The sequence below is a fragment of the Hyperolius riggenbachi genome, chromosome 2 (genome assembly GCF_040937935.1).
Source record: "Hyperolius riggenbachi isolate aHypRig1 chromosome 2, aHypRig1.pri, whole genome shotgun sequence".
NCBI lineage: Eukaryota > Metazoa > Chordata > Amphibia > Anura > Hyperoliidae > Hyperolius > Hyperolius riggenbachi.
The window spans coordinates 324,744,016-324,765,700 of NC_090647.1; the positions used below are offsets into that span (position 1 = coordinate 324,744,016).

Sequence of the window (21,685 nt, forward strand, 5' to 3'; positions counted from 1 at the left end):
TCGAGTGTAGTAAGCAGGTAGCACAATCTCTTAAAATTTCCCCGGTCCGCATCACACCTCGCTCATAGCCACCGCCCCCCTTTAGTTTCACATTACAGTCAGCAGCTCCCTCGGAATAACTACTCAAAACTGCACGCTCGCACACGTAACATGCAGCACGTTCCTGATGGTGATTGAAGGCAACCTGTTGTTCCCGGTTGCTGTGACGTCAGCCAGTAGCGTGCACATCGCTGACCACAACTCTCCCCTCCCTCTCTCCAGTCCTTTTCAGTGAGTCACATGATTTGATCATGTGGCTGTGACTTCACTTCCACCTCTACCTCCTCCAAACATCTCCACTCATTTATACTAGCTGTACCGAACATTCACGTTTCCTAAGATAGAGGTATGTGTTGAGCAGTAATGGTAAATAGACATGTATTTGTTCTGTTTTCAAACATTAATAAAGGGTGCCTGAAAACAGGAAAACAAAAAAGGGAATACCTCAGCCTGGTCTACCTACAGCCCATTGTTCTGGTGCTGGGACCCATTTTATAATATTAAACATTGTCAAATATTGCAGCTCTGCTCCCTTCTGTGTATGAGTGCAGGCACTAGTCTACTTTAGGGACCCATCTAGAAACCTTATAGGGAAATTCAGCTAACACGATTGGGTGGACAACACCTTGATTCTAGGTTTCCAATAGGTTGTAGTAAACTACACCCACACTTCTTGGCCAATCACAACACTTTGTGTTGTAACAGGGTACTGTGATGCAGTGTTGCCAACTTAGCGACCTTGTCGCTATATTTAGCGACTTTTCAAATCCATCTAGCATCAATTTTTTTTTAAAAAGCGACTAGTGACAAATCTGGCGATATTTTTTCTTGTGTTACTGACTCTTCTCAACTTGCCACAGCAGCTGCCGCTGCTGGCCCGTCCCGAAGCATTCACAGACAGGCCCGTCCTCTCGCAGGAGTCCCCCCCCCCCCGCCCAGCTGCAGTTACATCAGGAGATGCTCACTCCTACGAGCCATTTGACAGAATTGTCTCTTACTTTCGGTTTCTGAATTTGCAAATAACGTGCATGTGCAGCGTGCATTATGCAAATTACGTGATGACGTCATCTAGCGACTTCTACGACAGCCAATAGCTACTTTTCTTACTGACGAGTTGGCAACACTGCTGTGATGGGAGAACTGTTCCCTATGAGGTTTCCTGCTGGGTCCCCTAAAGTAGACCAGTGTCCAAAGGTACCACCTGCGCAGTAGCACGGAGCTGCTCGTGCACTGCTTTCTACTCTGTGCATGAGTGTCTCTGTGCTACTGTGCAGGCGCTGGCTGTGCTGGTGTCTGTGCAGTGTGGCTGCACTTCTGGCCAAAGGGGAGTTCGACAGTGTCGATGAAGACTAGGTTCTTGCCGGCATCGGAGGGGTTGTGGGGGATATCGGAATCCTCTGCAGCTGCTAGAGGCTTCCCTCTATAGGGGTAAAGGTAGCCATACACTGGTCGATTTGCCATCAGATTCGACCAACAGATAGATCCCTCTCTGATCGAATCTGATCAGAGAGGGATCGTATGGCTGCCTTTACTGCAAACAGATCGTGAATCAATTTCAGCTTGAAACTGATTCACCATCTGCTGAGCTGCCCCTGTTCAATCCCCCCCCCCCCCCCCCCCCCGCATACATTACCTGAAGCCTGGCCCTGGGAATCTTCTCCACATCACGGCATCCACGTATAACTTTCTGTCACTCCAGTGACAGCGGAAATTCAAATAGAGCGCCCTCTATTTGTACTTCCGCTGTCACTGCAGTGACACAGGAAGTTATACACGGATGCCGTGATGCGGAGAAGATGCCAGCGGGGAGGTGATGCGGAGAAGATGCCGGGAGCCAGCTTCAGGTAATGTATACCTGCGTCGATTGTACGCCGCTAGCGATGCGCTCCCTACCCGCGGGCGATCGACTGGACCGATCTATTTCGGGACGAGATAGATCGAAATTTAGCGTTTCGTGTGAACGATGTGACAGCAGATTCGATTCCAGCGATCGAATCTGCTGTCTATCGGCGGGTAATCGGCCTAGTGTATGGCCAGCTTTAGTGTCGGAATCCTCTGCAGCTTCTAGAGGCTTCCCTCTATAGGGGTAAGTGTCTTAACATTTTTTGTGGCTTCAGATTTCCTTTACTGAAATTAAAGTAAACCTGTCATGACAAAAGCAAAAGGTTATATACTTACCATAACCAGGGTCTTGCATGCTCAGTTGTCCCAGACTGGCTCAGTGGGGTACTTTACCAGAGTTGTCAGCGGGAGAACAGTGGAAACCGGGACATAACAAGTGGTTTCGCCGCTATAGCAGCAATGTAATGCTGCGAGGGGCGTGCAAGGGTAATTCGGGGCTCCAGCGGTTGCCAAACCCTGATTACATTTCCCTCCAATTTGCAACAACTCAGGCTGGGGAAAAGTATTTAATGCCGCAGGGAGTTTTGTGGCAGCAGGGAGAGCCAAATGACGCGCCCAACTCAACGACGGCTGTACACTGGAAGAAGCCCCAGCTAAGTATAAATGCTTTTGTCATCTCAGGTACACTTGAAGAATGGACATATTGCACAGGAGGACAGTGATGTTTATATTCATATAGGACTTATGAGATAGATCTGTATATTTTTTTCTTTGGCTCTCAGATAACAGAGAAGCAATGGAGGCTCCTCCAGTGACCACCATGCCTGTGTCAGGTGGAACAATCAACATGATGGAATATCTTCTTCAAGGTGGTAGCTGTGATTTAAAGAGAACTGAATTGATGCTCTGTTGCATTTTTTTTAAAATTGTGTTTAGATGTGAGTGTAAAGTTTGACGTTTGTGATCTGCAGAAACTAGAGTTAGTCTGCGTTTACACTGAATTAGTTGCCGTCAGCTAAAATGCAATGGACAACTGATCAGAAGGAATTTTCCCTATGGGTCAGTTTACGTCTATGCATTATAACATAGGTGTTAACTGACCTACAGGGAAGCATGGCAGAAAGTTTGCCATCAGTTGTCTGGTGTGTTATAGCTGACAGCAGCAGATTCAGTGTAAACCTAGCCTAAGCAGGGGGCTGAACTAAAGCTTTGCACACGGCTTTAAAGGGAACCAGAGAGAAACGTAAAAAAAAAAGAAAAAGGTTTTATACATACCTGGGGCTTCTTCCAGCCCCATAAGCCTGGATCGCTCCCACGCCGCCATTCTCCGCTTCCTGGATCGGCGGTACCGGGTCCCGTCACTTCCGGCGGACGCGGCCAATTGTCCGCGTCACAGGGGCTCCCTCCATACCCGTACGCTTGCGGCTGCGCAGTAAGCAGCCTCGCGCGTACGTATATGGAGGGAGCCCCGTGTGATGCGGACAATTGGCCGCGTTCGCCGGCCGACTGGCGGCCATGCCGGGACCAGGGACCGGCGGATCCATGCAGCAAAGGACGGCGGCGTGGGAGCGATCCGTGCGTATGGGGCTGGAGGAAGCCCCAGGTATGTATAGAATCTTTTTCCTGGGGCCTCTGGTTCCCTTAAAGGAAACCAGAGATGAAAAAAAAAGTTTTATACATACCTGGGGCTTCTTCCAGCCCCATGCGCATGGATCGCTCCCACGCTGCTGTACTCCGCTGCCTGCAGCTCCGGTACTGGGTCGCGTAACTTCCTCCAATCACGGTCAGAATGCGCAAAAAGAAGTGCGGCCGCCAGAGAGATATGTAGAGGGCGCACTTCTCTTGTACATGTGAGAAAACAAAATATAATATTTTTCATCATGTGTAGACCTATGGTAGTGATCTGCAAACTTGGCTCTCCAGCTGTTAAGGAACTACAAGTCCCACAATGCATTGCAGAAGTCTGACAGCCACTGTCATTATTCATAAAGGCAAATACATTGTAGGACTTGTATTTCCTTAACAGCTGGAGAGCCAAATTTGCAGATCACTGTGATCCTCAGACAAAGCCCTGCCTCAAGGGTGAAACATCTTAGGTTATTTTTGGTGTATGTGGGCACTTTGAGTGCCCACATTGTGCTGTCTAGTAGGAACAGTGCCAACATTTCCAGCTGGCTATGTATAGGTAGTGTGTAACAAACTTATCTGGTGTTGTCTCTGGAGGCTGCTCTGATCGCGTGGAGCAGCTGGAGGAAGCTTCCTCTTCCTTTTTGGTCGGTCACATCCCCGGCTCCCCTGTGGACATGAATCAGCATGTTCGCATCCCTGGCTCCCCTGTAGATGTGGGTCAGCGTGTTGTTTCTGGCAGTCTCTCTAGAAGGACGCGCACAGCTCAGAGCTGCCTTTATAGGTTAAGGAGGCATGTCTGAGGTGTGTCAGCTGATTCCTGCGGTCAGCTGACACTTGCTGCAGGGATGTTGCTGATTGGTCTGATTTTCCTGGGGGCTTGGTCTGTGCTCTATTCCTGCTATATAAGCCCTGGGCATTCAGTTACTCGCTGTCCATATAGCTATCAGTTCGCTGAGCGCTGGGCCTTGTCTTGCTACTGTGCCTAGTCAACTAGTTTTTACACGCACGCACGTTCTGTGTATGACCCGGCTAAACTCGCACTCTGATTCTGTCTCCTCCTTGTCTGTACCTCAGCCATCTGATTTAAGTGTATGACCCCAGCCTGTTTAACGTTTTTGTCTCTGTCTCAGCCTTCTGTACTATAGCCATCTGACCACCTGTGTATGATATCAGCCTGTTATTAACCTAGCCTTGCCTCAGTCCTATTGTACCTCCAGTATTTCCGACTACACATGTATGACTTTAGCTGATGATCTGACCACGATTTATCTATTCAGTGATTACGTCTAATACCCAGTGTTATATTATAACGGACCACAAAAGTATTATGATGGAGGAGTTGCAACGTCAGGTTCAGCTTCTCGCAACTGCCGTTAATCAGCTTAATAATACAGTCGCTGCTCAGCAAGAACAGTTGACACAGTTGCTTAACGCACCTCCACCTGAGCATTCGGCAGACTGTAGAGACCAGCTAGTAGCTCCTCCTATCATTGTGCCTAAAATGCCATTGCCTGAAAAATTCTCTGGGTCCAGATCCGATTCCAGTAACTTCATGAATCGATGTTTGACATATTTTTAGGTTAGACGAGGTCATCTGGTTCTGAATCCCAGAAAATAGCCCTTATTAAAGCGGAATATAACCCTGCATTTCAACTTTGCTCTAAAACATTATTTACAGCATATTATATGCAACCAGCAGTTTTTTTTTTTTACTAGACCAGCATTGGAAGGGTTAAACACAGAGGTTTAAAGTTCCGTGGAGAGAGATGCAGAAGTTCAGATAGATACATTTAACTAAATAGAATGTAACAAGTGAGAAATGTTACACACTCTTTGGCTGTCCTCCAGCTCCTGCACAGTTAGAGAGAGTGAGTCACATTCAACACTTAGATACATTTAAGTAAACAAAATGTATCTATGTAAGCTTCGGATGCGTCTGCAGTTCTCTCCAGGAACTTTAAAGCTCTGTGTAACCCTTCCAATGCTGGTCTAGTAAAAAACAAATGCTGGTTGCAAATAATATACTGTAAATAATGTTTTAGAGCAAAGTTGAAATGCAGGGTTATATTCCGCTTTTAAACTCTCTTACAAGGTGACTCACAAACTTAGGCATATGGCTTACTTCCAGAGCACGAAGCTTTTACATCGGCACACACATTTTTTGAAGTAATGGCTGTGATTTATGCCAATCCTGATGTGGCTTCTGCCGCAGTTCGTAAACTATGCGAACTGCGACAGGGCCGTCATACTGCAGAGGATTGCTGCCAAATTTAAGCGTTGGTCAGTTTCCTCCAAGTTGGGGGAGGCTGCGCTGCTTGATCAGTTTCTATTAGGTCTGGCTCTGTAAACAATGCACTGGTCAGTCATCCTGAACCTAAAACCCTTGAGGAAGCAATTGCTCTGGCTATGCGTGTGGATAGGCGAATTTGATATCGCCGTCATGGTGATGCTCATGCATCCTCCACAGCCGATCCACGTTCTGTTAGTGTGACTACATCCTCGGGTGAAGAACCCATGCAGTTGAGTTATTTTAAATTGCCTCCTTCTGAGAAACTTAGAAGACAACATGAGGGGTTATGAATGTATTGTGGTAAAAAGGGGCATTTTGTTCAAAATTGTTCAGCAAAAAGGTAGGCGGAAAACTTCTGTGCCTAGGTGTAGTTGGGGAATCTCACTTGGGCGAGCAGATTCTTCCCCTGAAAGTAAAGAAAGTATTATTACCTGTAACTATCAATTGGAATAATCAGTCTAGTCCTGCTTAGGCCTTTGTTGGCTCTGGGGCAGCAGGTAACTTTATTGATTCAGATTTTGCCACAAGCTTAGGAATTCTCTGTCTCAGCCTTCTGTACTATAGCCACCTGACCACCTGTGTATGATATCAGCCTGTTATTGACCTAGCCTTGCCTCAGTCCTATTGTACTGCAGTATTTCTGATTACACGTGTATGACTTTAGCTGACGATCTGACCACGATTTATCTATTCAGTGATTACGTCTACTACCCAGCGTCATATAGTGTACCTACAGGGAAAAAAGTGTCTCAGTAGAGGGAAGCCTCCTGATAATCCAAAGGCATCCCCTGTCCCCCTCCACCTTGCTGTTTCAGTGCTGGGACAACTCCCCCAACTTAGTCAACAAGGGCTTTTGGAAGAGGTGTGCGCAACCTCGCTCCTATCCCTGAACCAGCACAGCCGCACTGCACAGGATGCCCCACACCTGAGCAGTAGCACAGCACTGCTTGGGTTCCGTGCTACTGCACAGACGCAAGGCGTCCTACACAGTGCAGTTGCGCTTATTCAAGGACAAGATCGTGACAGCAAACTTCCAGAGTGCCCCTCTACCGAGATAAGTATCCGACTTTCTCTTCTGAAATTCTCAGGTTTGCTTTAACACTGTGTATTGCTTAATGTTAAACATATCCTTTCTGTTTGTCTCTTTTGGTCATAAGTCTGCAGGAAATAAAACTCATTGCTCCATTTACATCACTACAATTCTATTGGGTTTACTATAATTATTTATTTCACAGGCAGGAGTAACCCTCACATGAATGGGGATGCTGGCTCTGCATATAAAGCAGTTGGGTAGTGATCACTGACAGCAATGAGGCATACAGAGATATGCAGTGTGATCAAGAAAAAAACATCAGGGTGATCACATATGTCAGTGCAAGCTTGTTGAAAGATTAGACAATACCCTGAGAAATAAAGTAATCCTTAAATTTCTATATAAAGTATGTGCTTTTAATGCTCCTTTTTCTAAAAAGTTGAACATTGGTTATTGCATATGCCTGCATTTACTTGTTTAATAATAATAATGTATATAAAACGATATACTTTTTTCCTTTTATAACTTATCCTAGGCAGTATACTTGACCAAGGACTAGAGAGTCTTCTGCATCGCTTACGTGGGTTATGTGACAACATGGAGCCTGAGACATTTGCTGACCATGAGAGTGTGTACTTGCTAAAAGGTCAGCAAGCCAGCCCCTTTGTACTTCGTGCCCGACGGCCTCTTGACCGGCCTGGTTCTCCATGGCATCTCCGTTATCTTGGACAGCCAGAGGCAGGAGACAGAAGTCGTCATACGTTGGTTAGGAACTGTGTCGATATAGCAACTTCTGAAGTTCTGCCTGAGTTTCTACAAGAAATGGGCTTTAGGATGGACCATGAATTTGTGGCAAGAGGACATTTGTTTCGGAAGGGAGTCATGAAAATAGCAGTTTACAAGGTATACCGTGTGCTGGTAGCAGGAACTGCTGATGGAGCTGAACCATTATCGCTCTCTTATTTGGTAGAGCTTAGTGTTGTGGCACCAGCAGGACAGGACAGTGTAGCTGATGAGGTCAGGAGCTTTGCAGAACAGTTAAAACCATTGGTGCAGCTTGAAAAAATTGACCCAAAACGTCTGATGTGAGACAATTTAGTTTGGTTTGTCCTTTTATGTAATACTTACCATGACTTGTATGAAAGACAATGAAAGTAAAGACTAACCTTTGTTTATAACTTTTTATAAAATATTTTATATACTTTTGTCTTTTCTGTTAAATAATTTCTTTCATATATCCACTCAGCTAAAGCAGGAAGTCTTTACTGAAAACATAGTCCACATTCCTTGATGCTCTAGTACAGCTTGCTGCGCATACATAAAAAAAGGGCGCCCAGAAATTTGGGTGCCCGAAAAGCCAATTGTAGAATATCGATGAATTTACCTATATTCTACTCAGTACAAATGAAAAAAGGGCGCCAGAAAAAAAGGGCTCGGCTGGAAAACGAAATGGCGCCGGTGGATAATTAAATCTCAATAATGATAAACCTTGTTAACGATGAATACAGTTTAATAATAAGATGGGAGTTGATAATGAAAATATATTTCTGTTAAAAATCATAACGTAATTCAACAATACAGCTTAACCCAACCCTACTCTCATGCAGAACCCTCCCCTGGTGGTGCCTAAAACTAACCACTCCCCCGGTGGTGCCTAACCCTAACCGCCCCCCTGGTGGTGCCTAATCCTAACCACTACCCCTGCAGAAACAACCTTTTACACATAGAAACGATGAAATCTTTGATAACGTAAAATCTGTACATACAAATGAAATAAAATGACAAAAACCTTGCAAGTTTAAAAAACGATAATAATCAAAAACTTCAATGTTTTAATGTTCTTAACGATATTTATCGTGCGCCCTTTTAGCTGCTTTTTTCGCTTTATTAACGATAATTGAATTAGTCTATGGCGGTGCCCTTTTCACCCACTAGCCGCCGGCGCCCTTTTTTCCTGCTACCAAATGATGATAGTTAAAAATATTGTTAAGGAATACCAATTAATTTTTTTTCCGTTTGTATTTTAAAGAGACACTGTAAAAAGAATCGTCCCCTGGGGGGTACTCACCTCGGGAGGGGGAAGCCTCCGGATCCTAATGAGGCTTCCCCCATCCTCCTCTGTCCCACGGGGGTCTCGCTGCAGCCCTCCGAACAGCGGCCCGACAGACCCGACAGCCTTTTCGATATTTAACTTTCCAGGCTCCAGCGGGGGCGCGGTTGCGGCTCTTCTGACGGAGATAGGCGGAAATAGCTGATCTTCGCCGGGTCTGCTCTACTGCGCAGGCGCAGGAGACTTGCGCCTGCGCAGTAGAGCGGCCAGATGGAGATCGGCTATTTCCACCTATCTCTGTGGGAAGGAGCCGATACTGCGCCTGCGCTGGAGCCAAAAGGTAAATATTTACGTCGCCGCCGCTCCGGGAGGATTTTCGCTGCCGCCGTGGGACCGATGAGGACGGGGGAAGCCTCAGTAGGATCCGGAGGCTTCCCCCACCCGAGGTGAGTACCCCCTAGGGGAGGTTTTTTCATTACAGATATTCTTTAAACATAACCCTATTCTCACACTAAACCCTCCCTCTACCCATGACTAACTGTAACCATTCCACCCCCCCCCCCCAGGCTAACCTTAATCAACCCCTTCATGGCTGACATTAACCAGTTATGCCACCAGGATGTAGCTCCTATGTTTCTAAAAGCAGTAGGAGCTGTGTCCAAGAGAAACCCTCCCGCTGTGACGATCACCAGCGCACGTGGAAGCACTGATCAGTGCAAGGGACCATGTGGTCCCTCTACCTGATCGGTGTCCCTGTTAAGCCACAATGATTGCTGTTACAAGTAACATTGATCATTGTAAACCGTGCAGAGGAAGTTCTTCTTGTAATGCTTGTGCGTACATGTGTGTCTCCCCAGTACTGCACTACTGATTGGTCAAAGGGATCGTGATCCCTTGAGCCCTGTGGCTGTGGTGATTGGCCCAAGGGATCATGTGATTCTTTGGCCAATCAGTGTCCTCCCAGTCCCTCAATGAAAACTGTTAGTGTTAGTGTCAGTGTTCATTGATTTTAAAAAAAAATATTTGGTGCAAGGGATCATCATGGGGTTCTTGAACCAATCAGTGTGCCTGAAGGTCCATACCCACGATGCAATGTTTGCAAAGACTTTTTTCGCGGCTGGTGACTTTTTCATAATGAACAATTGTTGTTTTTGTAATATCGTTTAACAAAAATTAAACAATGTTTGCGACGTGTAATAATCGCGACATTCAAGATGGATCACTGAGCGACCGTTTGCTCAGATCCCCATTGCCCACCATGTAATTTTACAACAATAATTTAAATGAACGTTCCTGCCTTTGTTACTGGTCACCACTGATGCTGATCCATCTTCACATGGGTACTTAGCTTATGTTTGAATGATTACTGTTACAGCCAGTAACAGTCATCATTCATAAATAACCACGAGTTTCATACGTAATTTCACCAATTCATAATGTTAGGTAAATAGTAAGGCTTTGTTGAAAAGTGCATACGATTTTGTGCAATGCGAAATCTCACATAATGCTTTTCAATGGTGACACGTGCATTCGTTTTCCCACCAACGTTTTGCTTGCATAACATAAACGGATTCCCCTCCGCATGAAATCGCAATGTGCGTATGATCCTCATAGAATGCTAGCAGGTGCCAGCAGGTCTATGGAGGATGACGCATGCGCGAGAACAAGCAAAGTATGCTAAAAATTGTCTGTTGAAACGCAGATATTATCCATGCATACAAGTGGAAAAAGTAGTATTTTACTGATGTTCTATCACCCACGGTACCCCAACTTTCACCTGAACCCGCTGCTAACCACCTACTCCTAACAAACCACTCCCTCCTGCAAAAAGTCATAGGCGCATCTTGAGAATAACGGATTGCTGGGCAATCCAGTTTGTTATCAAATGACGTATATGTTACCTCATTTTAATCATAATATGTTGTAGAATACATTTTGATGTGTCTTATAGCTTGGATCCATCACATAAAATAGGTAGGGGCAAACTCAATCCATCATGAAAAAAGTCCTTTTTAAAGTTATGATCAAATGGAAGAGTTTCAGTAGCCTAAAAAACACTCACTTTTGAATAGCCCTGTTTGTTAGCTTTCCATAGTGGTGATATTTGTGGCCTTTTTCTGATGTCCTAACTTTTCTGGGGCTATGCAAACAATGGCGCTGGAACAATTTATGCAAAAAATGGCCTGCAAAAAAAGCCATAGGCGATCGTTGATAACCGTTGATTGCTGTGCATCCAGTTTTTATCAAATTACATATATATATGGCTTCATTTTAATCCTGAGTTGTAGAATAACATAAATGTAGAAAAATAGGTGCGTCTATGGTGCACGGGCATCTTATGGACCTTTACCCCCTAAACTGTTTCTATTTAAGCTACACTGCCCAGTTACTCTACACTTTACTAACCCCTGATGCTGCCACCACCAATTGCACTACACCACACTTTACTAACCTCTGCTGCCACCACCAAATGCACTACTTTACACTTTACTAACCCCTGCTGCGGCCACCACCAACTGCACTACACTACACTTTACTAACCTCTGCTGCCACTACCAACTGCACTACACCACACTTTACTAACCTCTGCTGCCACCACCAACTGCACTACAATACACTTCACTAACCCCTGCTGCCATCACCAACTGCACTACACTTCACTAACCCCTGCTGCCCCACCAACTGCACTAACCTCACTACACTTCACTAACCCCTGCTGCCACCACCAACTGCGCTATTCTACACTTTACTAACCTCTGCTGCCACCACCAACTGCACTACACTAAACTACACTAACCCCTGCTGCCACCACCAACTGCGCTATTCCACACTTTACTAACCTCTGTTGCCACCACCAACTGCACTACAATACACTTCACTAACCCCTGCTGCTACCACCAACTGCACTACAATACACTTTACTAACCCCTGCTGCCACCACCAACTGCGCTATTCTACACTTTACTAACCTCTGCTGCCACCACCAACTGCACTACAATACACTTCACTAACCCCTGCTGCCACCACCAACTGCACTACACTTTACAAACCCCTGCTGCCACCACCAACTGCACTACACTTCCTTAACCCCTACTGCCTCCATCAACTACTACACTTACTAAACCATGAACCATCTCACCTGATCCTGCTGCTACGATCCTCTCCTCCTCCATCTCGCTCTGGTCATCTAAAGGGGTGCCGTCATTCAGGATGAAGCTCTTCAGGATCCCAGCTGCCACACTCCTCTTTGCCAGAATCTCCGCCTGTAGACTGCAGCCATTCGGGATACAGCTCTCTGACTGCTTATACTTAGAAGTGTGATTCCTTCCAGAGAAAGAATTGTGCCGCTTTTGGTAACTAAATCTGGAAAGAATCATACTGCTAAGAAGGTTAACGCGCAGCTAGATTTTCAGGCTCAACACGGTCCCATGACAGTGAGCCTGGAGATAAGCAGCAAGTTATAAAGCTACCAGGGAGATGCGAGGACTCAAGCTGTAGCGAGAAGAGGTAGCTATGCTTTGCGGCACTCTTCCAATGTGCACTCTGCATCTGGGGCTCTGTTAGTTATCTTATAAGTTGTTGCGCTGCCTAGTTCTCCTGTAGCACTTAAAATTTGGGCTGAATGATGCTTGTCGATTCCTAAATAGAAACATTCAGCTCTGTGGTGGGCAGGGATTATGCAGATCACAGAGTGGGCAAGTCAGAAACCCACCTAACCTAGGAAGTACAGGAACTGAGGTCATACTTCCTGTAATTTTTTTTTTTTTAATTCTATGAAGATTGCTGGTGGTCTTTCATATAGCCAAGATGCTCTTTTGGGGAATATTTGATCATGTGATTATGTGTAAATCCTTGTACATACGCTAGATGGTTTTTGGCATAACAGCACTCTAGTTTTATCTTGAGCCAGCGTGCTGTTGTGCTGTATATTTTTGATATGTGCTGACAAATCTTTTTACACTTAGCACCTGAGAAAGCCCACAAAAATTAGGGCGAAACTTTTAGGGATTTTTCTGTCTCACGTATATCTTTATTGATTTACTCTGATGCCTAAACAGGAGACAAAAGGGGCAAGTGATCATGACTAGTGAATCGAAGTCTTAGAAATCTATTGCCTTAATTAGCTGATTACATTTCTCTGTCAGTTCTGCTACTGTTATGGTGGCACTGGCAGGGCATTTAGTAATCACAAATGGTAGCAAACACTGATGTCAGACATAAGAAATAGTGCAATAACTCTATATACTAATAACTCTATATTGAAATTAGGTGCAATTCTAAACCAATGAAAACGTGGTTGCTGTGTAGCCAGCCTTGAACATAGCAATTGAACAAAGCTAAGTGACTATTGCACACAAGATATTAAAATATATTTTTATTATACCTGTATCATATTTTCATAAGAAAATGTAGAATAAACAAATGGTTCAGAATCCAGGACACCAAACACAGCTAGGACAATCTGCTTTAGTACCCAAGGCAGAGATAGTAAAGTCTGCTCCCATCTCACCCATCAGACGGTTACTTTCTCAGACTTTTCTTCACCTTTGATTCCACCTATCCACCATCAACTCATCATCTTGTTCTGCTCTAGTTCCACAACAAGAGTAAAGATGATCAATGAGTTGCAAGTATTTTTTTTCCAAACTCAACTTTCTTTAAAAAAAAAAAATATACCCAACCATGGAACTGGCAACAGAGGGGCTTTGTTAGCATCATTTCTCAAAAAAAGAAAAGGAAGTACTAATATTGCACGTAACATGCCAAAATATTTATTTTTCATATTTTGTAGCTTTTGCAACATTAGTAAGGATACAACAGAGCAAAACAAATGTGTTGTTTAGCCTCCCGTGGAAAAGAGGCCTAAGAAAGGAGCTGGTTTGTGATCTCCGAAATGTTGCATGACTTTTTTTAGCTACACCTTTATTATTTGTAATCAAAATAAATTAAAGTGCCCTTTACTTGGATATTATGTGTAAAATGTTGGATGTAAAACTCCCTATATTCTAGTTTATATACAGTAGAAAACCAGTTTGTGTTACAGAATCCACGTTAAAGGGGACACTTAAGTCAAACAAAAAAAGAGTTTTACTCACCTAGGGCTTCCAATAGCCCCCTGCAGCTGTCCGGTGCCCTCGCCGTCTCCCTCCGATCCTCCTGGCCCCGCCAGCAGCCACTTTCTGTTTCGGTGACAGGAGCTGACAGGCTGGGGACGCGAGTGATTCTTCGCATTCCCAGAGACATTAGCACCCTCTATGCTGCTATATGGTATATGATATATATATATAGCAGCATAGATGGCGCTATTGTGGCCAGGAACGCGAAGAATCACTCGCGTCCCCAGCCTGTCAGCTCCTGTCACCGAAACAGGAAGTGGCTGCCGGCGGGGCCAGGAGGATTGGAGGGAGATGGCGAGGGCACTGGACAGCTGCAGCGGGCTATTGGAAGCCCCAGGTGAGTAAAACTCATTTTTTTTTGTTTGACTTGTGTCCCTTTAACAGAGCTTCTGACATCAGCAACCAGAATAAAATCATTAGGAGAAAACAGCAGCTGTGATTGCTGTAAATGTCCACTATGTGGGGCTGTGTGCCTCCTCTGTAAGACATCAAGATCTTCCCTAGCTTTCCTCCAGTTACGAGTGGAGGAATCTGCTATAGTAGAATCCTTTTATAGTTCACTCCAAGGGGCCTGGCTAAGAAGTTTACTAAATCAGAAGTGGTCATACATTGTATATTTATACAGGCATGATTCTTCTGTAATGCCACAGACACTGTTCTGTAGTGCAGGGAAATAGTATTTAGTACAATAATTATAGATTTTATGCATTAAATAGAAAAGTATCAATCTGAAGAAAGAGTGGTTTGTGCTGCTTACAGAAAACGAATCATAATTAAGATGTGACCATTGACTAAAAACGGTTTACTCTGGTGGTTTTGGGGCAGAGTTCTTAGGGCTCATTCACACTATGCATGTTGCGTAACATACATATGTAACGCAATATGCAGTATAATAGAGAGGGGCCCATATGCAATTAACTTTTTTCCCTAGATTATTTTTCATCTTTTCTTCAAAATAACTTTTCATCACTTGACTAGGTAACAAAACTAGATTAAAAAGTATTATTGAAATAATTTTTTTTTGCCTGCTATTGATTTAAAAGGCATTTTATTGACAAGTTGTGAAAATATCACCTAGGAGAAACCCCAGCAGAAAAAGTTAATTGCGTAAGGGCCATGATCTTTCCCATATGAACAAAACTGCATACTGTCAATATGTATTTATCTTTAGGTGTGTCTAACTTTCAGGGACATCAAAGGGATGATTTGCATATTCAGCAGTAGCATTGTGAGATGCCTCATATACTCTCTCCAACAGGAATAATCGCAAATACCTTCTGTTTTATGAAGGCACAATTCTGTTTTGCGTAGCATTTTAGTAAGAGGGCTGTTTAGATCCTTACACACTCCTAGGAGTTCTGGTTCACCATGAGCTTGCTGGGCAATCTGTAATACTGTCAATAGAGATAGCAAAGCAAGAAAACATGTCCATTACAGTATGGACAGTATATGTTGGGTTTAGCATGCATTTTAATATGTATGTAACACAACAGTTATAGGGCCCGATTTAATTCACTTTTTCTCCTACGTTTTCTCCTAGGTGATATTTTCACGTCATAAATAAAATGCCACCACATAAGAAAGAAAACGTGGGCACCAGTAAAATGCACACCTCTGTGCTTAATGTTGCAGCAGCAAACTCTTCCAACAGATGTAACAATAAAGGCAATACTTCACCCCATCCAGGTGCACCCCGCATAGAGACCCCTCGGTCAACAATTGTTTCACATCAAAGATGCATCATCACGAACTAGTAGTGATCTTAGCAGCGAGGAAAGAGGCTCCAAAGGCAAATAAATAAAATGCATCTAACCACCAGCAAGCAAGAAGATACTCAAAATAATTTTGACAGTACTTTTTCACCTACTTTTTTTTTGTAATTTTTTTAATGGCAGAGTGCAGAAGTTATTTTAAACAGGAGATGAAAAATTATCTCCTAGGAGAAGAAGTGAATTGGATCGGGCTCAGTGTGTGATTGAGCACTAAGAACTCTGCATTGCCTCAAAACCACAAATCAGATTAAGCCCTGTTAAAGGGACCCTGAGCAGTAGCTAAAATAAAAAATGTCACTTACGACCGTAGGCCGCGAGGTCTCCCGGCGTCCTTCTGGCTCCTGTCTGTGTCCCGCCGGCGGCTCCCGTTACTGGCGACACCTGGGCCTGGTGTCGGGCGACTTTTCCTGGATCTTGACGCTCACCGTCATCACGCCAGCCGCTGCACTTCATCACGCCGGCCAGCGTGACAGGTCTGCGCATGCGCGATTTTCTAACTAAGCCGCGCATGTGCAGACCTGTCACGCCGTGATGTAGTGGGAGGCTTGAGGACGACGAGCAACAAGATCCAGGAAGAGTCGCCCCCGACACCCGACCCGGGTGTCGCCGGTAATAGGACCCGTCGGCGGGACATGGACAGGAGCCAGGAGGATGCTGGGGGACCTCGTAGCCTACGGTGGGATGGGGAGGCCCAAGGTAAGTGAATTTTTTTTATTCTAGCTACTGCTCAGGGTCCCCTTAACAATGCTCAGTTGAGTTGCAGAATAATTCTGCATGTCAACTCACTGCCCATACAATTCTATGGGCCTGTTCACAGTACTGCATTGTAAATGATAGCATTACTCTAACTTGCTGCATGCAGGTTTTGTATGAAAGTCTATGGCCAGTCTCCATTGTAGTTCATGCTCATTATAACAGGTGCTTTATACAACTGACCACTGTGAACCTAGCCTGAAACTTTTTTTAATTAAAGCGGTATAAAACCCTGACATAATCAATAAAAACATGTTTTCCTACTTTTTATATGCCATACGGTTAGCATATTTGCTTTTGTGCATAAGTATTATTATTCATTTAGAAATTATACGTTCCTAAAGTACACTTATTTTACTCTGAGCTGACTTTGCATTTTATTTATAACTGCTTTATTCATCCTCTAACTTAGGCTGGTTTCACAGTGGGACGTTACAGGCGCACGTAAGAGCAGCCTGTAACGCACCCCACCGCACAGCAATTAAAAATCAATGGGCTATTCACAGTGCCCACGTTGCGTTACATTGTAACGCTGCGCCATAACACAACGTACTGCATGCAGTACTTTACACGTGGCAGAGCCGCGTTAGACTGCTTGCACATGCTCAGTAAAGTTGGGGAGGAGCAGAGTGCGGCCGGGAACGTGGCTAATTAATATTCACTGCACTCAGAGACATGCAGTGTTTACTTCCTTGAGCGGCCGCTCTGTGCTCACATGCGGCCGGGCGGGACCACGTGATGCCGCATGTGTCCAAGAGTGCGCATCACGGACGCCAGAGTGAGCTGCACAACGCGGCTCACTCTGACGTCCACATCAGAGAGCACCAGGCGTTGCGTTAGGGGCACGTTATGCGACCTTAACTTCCCCTAAAACGCAACGTCCTGGTGTGAAACCAGCCTTTATCAGAAAGCATCAGAAAGCATTTATGCTTGTCTGACTTTGTTCAGGGGACCAGGCAGTGTGAGAGAAGGCTTTGCTTACATTTCTCACTTGATACAATTAAACACAAGATAACATTATGTAAAGTTCGGAAGCGGACAGTTCTGCTGGAAGGGAAGCTTCTAAAGCCTGTGTTAACCCTTTGAATGCAGTTCTAGCAAAAAAAAAATGCTGGTTGTATAGAATATGTTGTAATAATCTATTAGAGCAAAGTAGAAATTTTGAGTTTCATTCCGCTTTAACTGTCACATCTTGGCTATGATTAGTTTTCTGTAAGGGCTGTTTTATACTTCAAACCACAAACACATTGGCTTCAATTCATAAAAGGCTGTGTGATGTAAAAAATCTGGATGTTAAAATACCGCATTCGGTATTTTAGACTTTTGTGTGCAAATTCATAAAAATGTTCACAGCTGCGGTAGAAGTTCTGTAATTTACTGGCTTCAATAGACAAAAAACTTGTTCGGTAACAGCAGAGCATTGTGGAGTGTCTCCGTGTTACATGCTGTTCTGTGCAGTGAGGGAGGCATCCCGACATCCTTTTAGAATGTACGTGTTTGTTATACTGCCTCTGCTCACTCTGAATCTGTCTATTAGTCTTTCTTAACATTTTATTTAATTGCTATAGCTTAGAAGAACTTCCAGGAGACATTATACGAGTCACGCTTAGGCGATTTCCCCACTAACTCCTCTGCATCTTTTTTCTCAAATAAGTTTTATTGAATTTTCAATTATAACATGGACAAAATACAACAGACCACAGAATTAGACCCCCCGGTCCCTCCCTAACCTTCTCATGGTCCTTCCTGCAAGACGTACACAAGAACTTATTTAAATGCTTGGGTAGTAAAAATTTTGTTAAAAACTAAGATGCCTGGTAGTCGACACCATGGGCCATATACAATTGCCTTTTTCACCTGAGTTTTCTCCTAGAAGATAATTTTTCATCTTCAATTTAAAATAACTTTCCAGCACTTTTCAACTTAAAAAGTACCAAAAAGTAGGTGAGAAAGTACTATTAAAATTATTTTGAGTATTTTTTTTGCTTGCTGGTGGCTTAAAAGAAATTTTATTGGCAAATTTAAAATTATCACCTAGGATAAAACTCAGGTGAACAAGTGAATTGCATATGGCTCCATGTTTCTTGAGATGCTCCAGCCAGGGAATCCAAATTATATCAAATTTAAGAGGGCAATTGCACTGTAGATAGGTCAGCTTATATAGTGGGAGTGCTGTATTAGTTATTTTGATCCATTCTGCTGCTGTTGGGGGTTCTGGCCTAATCCAGTGTAGGATAATAGTTTTCCTAGCATAGTAACATAATGAATCCCATAAAAGTATTAAACTTCTGGTGTTCAATAGTTTGCCCGATATACCAAACAGGTGTAATTTAAGATCAAGAATAATAGATTTCTCATTTTTTATTTTTTTTTGGTAAAAGATCATTAACCTGGGTCCAATACGTTTGTAGATGAGGGCACAGCCATATCATATGAATAAAATCAGCAGGAGAATGATTACACCTGGAACAATAATCAGTTTTGTCTGCGTACATCCGTGACAAGCATTGCGGTGTGTAATATATTCTGTATATAAATTTTAATTGTATAAGCATGTATTTTGTGGATATTAGATATTCAGTAGGAGCATCCGATAGATCCATCTATTCTGATTCCTCCAGATCAGGCACATCTCCACACCAGGTTTGGAACGCTCTATCCACTCTAGAGGTTGATACATCCATGAGAGTTGCGTATATAACAGAAAGAGGAAATTCTAGCTGAATTCTCATCAATAAAGATTCGCGAGGATCAGACTTTAAAATAATTTGGCTAGGAAATTGAGACTGAGCTGTGTGTCTGACCTGGAGGTACCTGAAAAACTCCTCTGCAAACAAAGGGTTAAATGGACGAATGGCCACAGGGGAAGCCTCTTTTGTTCCAATCTCTCTGCTCGCTGCTTGGTGGGTAGAAAAGCTTGTTCCACCTGAGAAGCCTTTGCAACAACCATCAAAATCCGATCGGTGGGACTTGCAGGAGACAGGGCTGTTTCTATTGGCTCTGCTACTGTCAATCATAGCTCTCTCTGCTTCTACGAGTCATGGCTGGCTTCCCACAGTCTCGCACAGTCCTTACACTGATTAGGCCACAGCAGAGGTGCTGGTAAAATTTCAGGACTTTACTGCATGTTGTAGTCTTTATGAATTGACATTTACTGACATTTTTTTGAGGTATTTACTGCACAAGTCAGTAATTTGCCTCACTGCTCAGTAATTTCAGCTTGCCATGTGGTAACAGCCTTTATGAATTGACATTTTCCTAAGTGCTCGGTAAAGTCAGCTGTTTACTGCACTACCGTAGGCAGTAATGGTTATGAACCGAGGTCAATGCGATTTTTCAGCAATTGGGTTTTGTAACCATCTCTGGCTGCTAGGAACCCAAGAAGAAATGCTGGATGTAGGATGTTTGCGATTGTGCAAAATCAGATTGTAGTAGTACAAAAGGGTTCCCGCATTTTTTATTACTAGCTGTGCTTGCATGTTGCATTTTGCATGCAATTGGAAACAGATTGCAAAATGGGAACCTAATCTGAGAAGGACATGGATTGTTCCTTTTAAAATAGTACCAGTTGCATGACTCTCCTGCTGATCCTGTGTCACAAATACTTTTAACCACAGCCCTTCAACAAGCATGTAGATCAGGTGCTCTAACTGAAGTTACACTGGATTAGCTGCATGCTTGTTTCAGGTCTGTGATTCAGCCACTACTGCAATCAAAGAGATCAGCAGGACTACCATGCAAATGGAATTGCTTAAAATGAAACATCCATACCCCTCTCAGCTTAGGTTCCCTTTAATTACATACGGTATTTTATTTTTTACCCCAGCTTTGGCTCAGACTCTTTAAAACCTATTGTTCTTCCACAGTAGCACAATGTATGTCCATGGTGTCAAAAAAATCCGCAAGCAGTTAGTGTTCTATCTTTACACGAAAAAATGCTTTAGATGTGAACAACCCGTTGATTAACATAGCCTAGTAGATGTAATCTGTTTTTGTGTGCAGAAAAACACATCCAGTGGAAACAAACCCTTTGGTGAATTAGCCCCAGGTTAGATTGGATAATAGATTTTCTCACAGGGGAGCATCAGTAAATGTCAGGGTTAATTTATCAGGAAGCTGAATCAATATTTCAGGTTGATGTTGCAGAGTTGCTTCACTGTGGCGGCTGCATCTGTGAGTCTTTGTTGTCTCTTCCATAAGGTCAGCGGAAATGTGATGGAATTCTTCTACTTTGCAGCCTGTGGAGTAGAAGACAGAGAATAATAGTGGAATATAAAGTGTATAGGATTACAAGACTGAAACATAGATACGGGTAGGGGTAAGTAGAATTAGTGCCTGCCTTGGGAGCATCAGTGGAGAAGGCACCTAAAGCTTTTAGCCAAGGTTTAAATTACCACTGGAATGGTTCCTATTTCCCAAATGCTTTCTACATACACTTCAGGGTAATAAAACAACTGTATATTTGTTCTGACTGCAATGGTAAATATAGCAGTTTTAAGCAATACCAGTTGCCTGGCTGTCCTGCTGACCCTCTTCCTCTAAGGGCTTGTTTCCACTATCGCGAATCCGCATGCGTCCAACACATGCGGATTCGCACATGTAATGCAAGTGGATGGGCTTGTTTCCACTGTAGCGTTGGTGAGGTGCATTTTTTTCAGCAGTGAAAAAACGCACAAAAGAGCCGGAGAATTTGCTTGCGAGTGGAATGCATGCGAATTGCATGCAATGTATTTAATAGGGAAATCGCATGCGGTTTTCCCATGCGGTTGTTGCCGCAAATTTGTATGCGAATTCGCATAGGTACCAATGCAAATTCACACAGGCAGTGACATGGTTAAAATCGCATATACCCTCACCTATGCGAATTCGCGGCAAAAAACGCATGGGGAATCGCATCCGCATGCGATTTCATCAGCGGTGGAATCCAGGCGATTCCGCACCGCATTAGTGGAAACGAGCCCTAAAACTTTTAGTCATAGACCCTGAACAAGCATGCAGCAAATTATGCATTTCTGACATTATTGTCAGATTTCACAAGATTAGCTGCATGCTTGTTTCTGGTGTTATTCAGACACTAGTTCAGCCAAATAGATCAACAGGGCTGCAGGGCAACTGGTATTCTTTAAAAGGAAATAAATACTGCAGCCTGCATATTCTGCT

The 21,685-nt window shown here is 43.8% G+C and overlaps 1 protein-coding gene and 1 long non-coding RNA gene across 3 annotated transcripts in view; one reads left to right on the forward strand and one right to left on the reverse strand.

The window, feature by feature from the left end:
• Window positions 1-265: 265 nt before the first annotated feature.
• On the forward strand, window positions 266-8,034 carry MED18 (mediator complex subunit 18). Its single transcript, XM_068265483.1, has 3 exons — window positions 266-385; window positions 2,664-2,750; window positions 7,369-8,034. The coding sequence occupies exons 2-3, from the start codon at window positions 2,678-2,680 to the stop codon at window positions 7,920-7,922; spliced, it is 627 nt and encodes a 208-aa protein (XP_068121584.1). The 5' UTR covers window positions 266-385; window positions 2,664-2,677; the 3' UTR covers window positions 7,923-8,034.
• Window positions 8,035-20,613: 12,579 nt separating this feature from the next.
• LOC137546603 (uncharacterized) overlaps window positions 20,614-21,685 on the reverse strand; it is a 32,583-nt gene continuing 31,511 nt past the window's right edge. For both annotated transcript variants that reach the window (XR_011026298.1, XR_011026299.1), the window contains one exon: window positions 20,614-20,763. This is a non-coding gene — a long non-coding RNA (uncharacterized lncRNA). The remainder of the gene's footprint in view (window positions 20,764-21,685) is intronic.

Bases quoted from the DNA above. Each gene is read 5' to 3' on its own strand.
- MED18 (XM_068265483.1), top strand. From the start codon at position 2,678: ATGGAGGCTCCTCCAGTGACCACCATGCCTGTGTCAGGTGGAACAATC. The intron at 2,751-7,368 runs GTGGTAGCTGTG...AACTTATCCTAG, and splicing joins GATGGAATATCTTCTTCAAG to GCAGTATACTTGACCAAGGA.